The sequence below is a fragment of the Electrophorus electricus genome, chromosome 5 (assembly GCF_041902795.1).
Source record: "Electrophorus electricus isolate QZ-2024a chromosome 5, ASM4190279v1, whole genome shotgun sequence".
Lineage (NCBI taxonomy): Eukaryota > Metazoa > Chordata > Actinopteri > Gymnotiformes > Gymnotidae > Electrophorus > Electrophorus electricus.
The window spans coordinates 14,440,287-14,447,500 of NC_137501.1; the positions used below are offsets into that span (position 1 = coordinate 14,440,287).

General features: G+C 43.3%; 1 protein-coding gene across 7 annotated transcripts in view; it reads right to left on the minus strand.

The window, feature by feature from the left end:
- sorbs2a (sorbin and SH3 domain containing 2a) overlaps positions 1-7,214 on the minus strand; it is a 50,640-nt gene that overhangs the window by 33,829 nt on the left and 9,597 nt on the right. For 6 of the 7 annotated variants that reach the window (XM_081714256.1, XM_081714257.1, XM_081714259.1 and 3 more), the window contains exon 2: positions 371-426. In XM_081714256.1, the coding sequence (XP_081570382.1) occupies positions 371-383 (13 nt within the window). In that variant the 5' untranslated portion in view covers positions 384-426. Of the gene's footprint in view, positions 1-370; positions 427-1,562; positions 1,691-7,214 lie in introns of those variants that run through there. The other variant, XM_081714249.1, reaches the window with a different exon arrangement.

Consider the following 7,214-nt stretch of genomic DNA (forward strand, 5'->3'; position numbering starts at 1 on the left):
TGTTTGTCATTGTTGAATCGCATTTTAACAGCGCAAATCACCCAAGTCCCAGTCGCGCACGAGCCTCTGTCCAGCCCAAAGCGTCGACTCTAATGCAATGCGTTTGAGTGCCGCGCGCTCACCCAGCGGAGCCGCTCTCCGCTAAAAAGATCAAATGGAGAACATTGATATGGCTAATCGCGGTGAGTAAATACAGGCCTTTCGAATTAAAAAAGGAAAACTTTAAAAAAGGAAAACTTTGCAAGCAGAGCGTGGATTGTTAATGAACTTTAGAGTTTTAATGCTACTTGAAAATGTCTTTTCTGGTTTCCAAAGTGATTAGTAAGGCAGGCACTAAGAAATCTGTAAAGCAAGAGTGAGGGGATCATACCTGCATTCATCATGGTAACCTCCTCTTAGTGTAGCGCTGAACAAGATCACAGCTTCCTGCAAAAGACACAGCAAATGGATATTTAGGTGGGCTTAACAATAAATCTCAACTATGAACGTTTCAGGATGGATTTCATACCCAAACAAGGGGCTTTCATAGACGTGAAACAGCAAAGTTATGACAGGCATTCTGGTTTGGAAAACTTGGATAATGTATACTGGAGTGCTGCTTACAGGATGAAGCCATAATGTGGCACTAACACTTGAGTCAGAGTCCCGTGTATGTATGTGTGTACAGTATGTGTGCGCGTGTGTCTGGAGGGGGCAGGTGTGAAAGAAAGTGATATCCTGGCTGACATCTGCAAGCAAAAATATACAGCGTGTGTCTGGTATGTGTGAATTATATATCACCCCTCACATTCACACACTCTCTCTCTCTCTCACACACACACACACACACACACACACACACACACTCTCACACACACACACTCACACACAGAGCCACACACAGCCCCATATACACATGTAATAATAATATACACATAATAAACTACGATTAATAAGAAATGGTTAAAGACAGTAGTCGTAGCACTCATTCAGGCTCTAATTCAAAACACAAGTTCAACTGAAGGCTGCACCATGTTCATAAACACTACAGATTAAAGGAACTAAATTAATTCTCTATTAAATAGTGATTCTGAAACACAGCTGTAAAGCTCAGAAACAAACCTGCATTATTACACAGTGTAATATAGCAATTTGCATAAGAATCAAATTTTGCATCAAATTTGTAGGTTATTTTTGAGCCTATAAAAATGTGTCTAATCATTAAACAGCAGCAGTAAGTCCAGGGCTCATTGGAAGCTGTCCACAGCCCTATGGTAAACATCCTTCCTAGTGTGTGTGGCACCTTTCTGTTGGCTACAGATGACGAAACTCGAGCTCACGTGCGCAACTGCTCCTGGCGCTCTTTCAAACAGGAGCACTCAGAGTCGTGCGACAGGCATAACCCCCCCCCCCGAGCGCACCAATTCTGGTTCTGAACCCAAGCGATCCAACAGAGCAGATCGGCAGTCATGTGAAAGGGACCCTGGGGTGGGGGGTATGTGTATGATTTGGCTCGTGTCTGTGGCGTGCGTGCGAGGCAGAGGGTTTGAATCCAGTGTGGAACTGTGCCCCTGTGATCTCACCAGTGGCTGTCGAGACACCCATCTGGTCCCTCAGGTGCAGCAACAGCTGGGAAGCCCAGAGGATCTGCCCCGTAATTCCTCTTTAATTAACAGCTCATATTTACCCAGCTTATGTGGTTAGGCCTCTCCGAGAGAGAGACAGAGGGAGATAGAGAGAGAGAGAGACAGGAGGAGAGACAGAGTGAGAGAGAGAGGAAGAGAGAGACAGGAAAAGAGAGCAAGAAGGAAAGAGAGAGTTCTCTTCTGCTTTACAGTCTGCATCATTTCCATACAGAAACAGGACTCGGAGGTCAAGCATGACTTGGAGTTTATTAATCATGCTGCACAGCTCTCAAAACACCTCCTTCTTTGACAGACGGGGAGATTCCATCTACACCACAAGGTTGGGAGAACCAGAATGGTTACAGCTGGTGACAAATGTCCATTCATTCCCTAAACTAATGAAAAGGCTTCATTCAGAAAGCAGGCACAGAATTAACGGCTGAGTTGATGAACAAATATGTTGAGGAGGGAACGTCTTAGTTTGTGAGGATGCATCTCATTGCTGTTACGCCAAGGAAATACAGAGTTGAGAAGAATGCAAGGCAAAGAACCTTCTAGAACCTTCTTTTGGCTCGAAGGACATAACGTTCCAGAACCCTCCCACCACAGCCCATATGTTAACATGATATTCCAGAACATCAAAACCAAAAACTCGAAGAATATCGTTTTCCTGAACAGTTTAACTACAGCTCAAAACAAAGGCCTCTGCAATGTTCCAGAACTATTCAACCTCAGCACACATAAAGTTTCCCACATTTGCATCATAATAAATATATTGTGATTAAAAATTGTATTAAGGATGTACTAATAACTCCAGGCCAGAAGAGATATTAAATGGGTATTTGGTATTACCAAGTTTTTTTGGGTCACTGCCCTGCTGTAATATTCTTTCATAGTAATGACAAAGTCTAGTTCATGGTAATGACAATGACATGCTAATGACAAAGTGTAGTTCAAGGTAATGGTAATGACATGCTAATGACAAAGTGTAGTTCAAGGTAATGGTAATGACATGCTAATGACAAAGTGTAGTTCAAGGTAATGGTAATGACATGCTAATGACAAAGTGTAGTTCAAGGTAATGGTAATGACATGATAATGACAAAATCTAGTTCACGTCTCACTCCAATTGATCGTGCAAGCCACAATCGGCACAAAGAGCCATAAAAACCCTTGGATAATCTGTAAAAATACTGTTTGTCGGTATGTTCTGGGTCTGTAGACCATAAAAAAGTCTAACACTGCGCAAACAACACCGCCAAACAGCAGTTCTGTCGCCACCGATATTGTGCATTGTGGTTTCCTGAGAGCTATTTGGACAGCAGGGGGGAAAATTCATCTTGCTGCCACGTGAAAAGGGAAAAGCACTAAGCGCTTTATCGACCAGGCTCTGCAGTCAGCACATCTCAGCATGAGCCTGGCGAAGGGAGGCATCTCTTACACCTGAGCCTGCTGTGGCAAAACGAAGACCAGCCCGACGGTCAGTCCGTTACATAACGGAACAACTCGCCCTGTTAAGGGCGGGCAGAGAGCGCTGGACATATCGCAACAGATTGCCCCCCCTTACACCCAAAGAGCTCCAGATCCTGATTGTTATCTATTGTTTGAGGTCACCACATGCTATTGTTACATCATAACCGGAAGTGCCGGGAATGTGAAGGGAAAAAAAACGAAGAAAAAAGTGAAAAACTGAAAAAGGATCCTGAGAACTCTTTGGAGAGTCACAGTACAGTGCAGCTCAGTGTTTCCATATTGAGACTCGATAACTGGCTTGAGAGCTGATAACTTGATAACTGAAAAAAACAAAAACAAAGTACAAGTACACAAGGCGCCCTGGGGACTATAAAATAAAAAGACTAAAATGTAACTGTTGTGTCCCCTTAAGTCCTGTTGCGTTTTATATTGTGTTGTATTACAACAATTCACACACTTACAGGGACGCTCACAAATACACACACGTATGTACACACATACACACAGATATACATACACAACCCTCTTGTCAGATTTTCACTCTTAGTGGCAGGATGGGTCGCCATGGCAATAAGGGCTACATTTATGGGACAGTGTGTGGAGGGCACAGACTAGCAGCCCGGGGAGGAGGAACACGCAAACACACGTGCACGCCCGGCTACCGGACGGGCCGTTGATGTCAGCACCGCCCAGAGCCGGTGAGCTGCTCTGCAGAGGATGGGGGCTGACATGCGGCATGTTTGTTTATGTGCATGTTCAGCACAAAAATGTCCTGACTGTGTAGAACAAAGCAAAGAATATCAGGACCAGCAAAATGGCTTTGACAAGCTATGTTGTTTCTTTTTTTAATCTTTTTTGCTATCAATGCTTTGTTATACATTTTATATATATATATATATATATATATATATATATATATATATATATATATATAGAGAGAGAGAGAGAGAGAGAGAGAGAGAGAGAGAGAGAGAGAGAGCCAGAGACATTCTCTCGCTGGTCCTCGTGTGTGTGTGTGTGTGTGTGTGTGTGTGTGTGTGTGTGTGTGTGTGTGTGTGTTTGTGTGTGTGTGTGTGTGTGTGTGTGTGTGTGTGTGTGTGTGTGTGTGTGTGTGTGTGTATGTTGTGTGTGTTTAAATGGATACGGAGACTAAATGTCTGACCTCACAAAGGTGTCATGTAGGCATGTGCTCACGTGTGTGTATGAGTGAGAGTGAGAGAGAAACTGGATAGCAGAGTTGATGCTGACAAGTGTGTGATGGGTGTGTTCGGACCTGGTTCATACAGCTTATCCGTAAAGGACGTCTCACTGAAAGAATTTTACTGCCATTTGCCAGAGTTAGTGAGCATTTATAAAGCCTTCATACAGGACACATGCGTCTTCTCAGAGCATAATGTTTTCTCAGTAAAAAGGTTTACCAGGGCTGTGCGACCATCGTTTACCAGGGCTGTGCGACCATTGTTTACCAGGGCTGTGCGACCATCGTTTACCAGGGCTGTGCGACCATCATTTACTAGGGCTGTGCGACCATCGTTTACCAGGGCTGTGCGACCATCGTTTACTAGGGCTGTGCGACCATCGTTTACCAGGGCTGTGATGTAGAAACATTATATTAACACATTTTATAAATAAAGTAAAAATAAAAAACATCAACTATTCATATGAGCTATTCATATAACCTGTGTTTTACATATTCTGGTTGCTACAGGACGTGTTGCTGTCTGGGAGGGGAACTAATCAAAACTGCACGAACTAATCGAAACTGCAGTGACTTGCTGCTCCCTGAGAGTCCAAGTCTCCTTGTGTGCCTGTGGTTTGGAATCCAAACAGCCAAGGTTGGGCAGAGAGGTTTGTTTGGGGGGGGGGTTACACATAAGGGCATAGTAAACATTTAACTAGGGTGTATTTTTAAGAGTATACGAGAAGTCGAGTTTAAATTTAAAGGGCAACAGACCGGTTTGACAAGCGCGCGCGTGTGTGTGTCCTGAAGTTACAAATAAAAGCTCACTCCCATGAGGACCACCGCAAAGGTCTTGTGAATGCGCCCTGAGGAATTTGCCTTGGAATGTGTTTAAAACGGAAGCAGCGTCTCTGACGGGTTTAAAGCGCTGCGCCGTGAAACGCAGGTGGGACTGCGCGTGGCAGGAATGGACGACGCATCTGATGGGAGAAGACAGCTCCGGATCCGCACCGAAGTGGATAGATGGCATCGCACCACTGACAAGATCAGCGTCATCCGAGGATGGAATGCAAGGCTGTGTGTGGGGTTTGTATGTGTGTGCTTTAATAGGTGCCTAAAGTAGCTGTGGTTTATGGTGAGGCTGTAATTAGTGTTGCCTGTGTCTACATTGGTGTGAGTGTATGTATCTTTGTGTAACTGCTGCTTATAACAGCACCATGGCCTCATGGTAGAATGGCTTCTGTAACCCCCCCCAAATCAGACAGTGGGCTAACCCATCTGCCAGAGACCACACTGAACTTCCTACAGTGGAGCAAACCACTTGGCAAATAAAAAGGTCCATAAACTATGTCAGTAATAGTCATTGATTCAGTTTTGGTGCGAAGTGAGGACAGACAATGAAGACAAGGTAAAAATAAGACAAAATAATAAAGAAATGAATTAACAAAAAGACAAGTGGAATTATCAAGAAAGGACCACCATACATATGGCCTAGAGAAGCCCTTGGGAAACAGACCTTATGTAAAAGGTGTTACTATGATCCAAGACCAGTTTTCCCATGTTTCTTGTAATGGTTAAGATCAGGATGGATTTGTCACAAGATAAAAAATTCATCAGTTGGCATTCGTTCTGAATTGAGTTTTTCTGCATCATCCTTTAACTCGAGGTCCCTTGAGCTATTCATCTGCTTCCGGGTTTTCTGAGCACATGGATCGGGTCCAGATAGCGGATCCAGAGCTGTCAGGTCCCGGCAGAGCCGGTTGAGGCTGAGCGATTAAAGGTGCAGTAAGGGGTTTTCGTGGCTTGCCGAATCATGTGCAAAAACTGCAGGAAATTGACATTTTAACACGTTTGTTAGCAAGACACTCCCCACACTCATCAAGAGATTCATGTATGTCATGCTATAAGGCACACATGACAAGCAATATTCCCGGTACTTTCCCAAGTAAGGTGGATGTCTCACTGCGCATCAAAGAATTTATTGCAGCTCTTCGCAACGGATCGACAGCTATTCTCGGGTCGCAGACCCCTACCGAATCATAAAAGAGAAGAAGCTCAATGGCCTGCGTATGGGTTGCAATCCAGTATCGAGAAAAGAACAACATATTCATCCCCACATAGTGTTTTGTTGGAGGAAACAGAAGGCAATATGTTTCAGACAAGAAACAGCCAAATATATCTTAGTTCAGCCCTATTATTATAACTCCGATCACTGAAGCCGCACCACAGTTAGCGGGAGGCAGATGGAACACACTTCACTGCAAAGCCTAAAGCTCTTGTTTACTGATAGGCAGTTAAGCGTACAAATAATGGAACACAATATTTCAATACAATAAGGCAATATTATCCATATTTCTATCGACAAACAGACAAAGGATATGTAGGCTGCTTTAAGATTGTTTTAACTATATTAGACTTCTGTCTTTCTGTCTCTCTCTCTCTCTCTCTAACACACACACACACTCAGACAATAAATGAACTAAACATATATGGAAAACCTTTTGTTTTTTTTTAAAAGACAAATGTCTAAGAGATAAAGGGACTGCAATCAATCAATTTGAAGTTGAGGGGCCACGACCTGTCAGGGCCAGTGAGAGGCATACTCTTACACTGTCAACAGTGTGTTTGTGTGTGTGTGTTCCTATTAAAAACTAGGAAAGAACACCAGATAATCTCTAGCTGCCAGATAGTCTATCTATTCTTAGAACGTCCTGTGTTGGTAATCACTAAGTTAAGCATTTACATGTCATAGTGTTGGAGGAGGGATTTGGTTGATCTCAGATCTCAGACCAGAGTGTGAGTAGGTCTTATTTATATGGAGTTATAGATGCACTTCAATTACATTTACATTTACGTTTACATTTTCAACATTTAGCAGGCGCTCTTATCCAGAGCAACTTACAAATGTGCTTTGTCATTTACTCATAGAATATCCTAGTACAGTAGAGTAGGTTAGA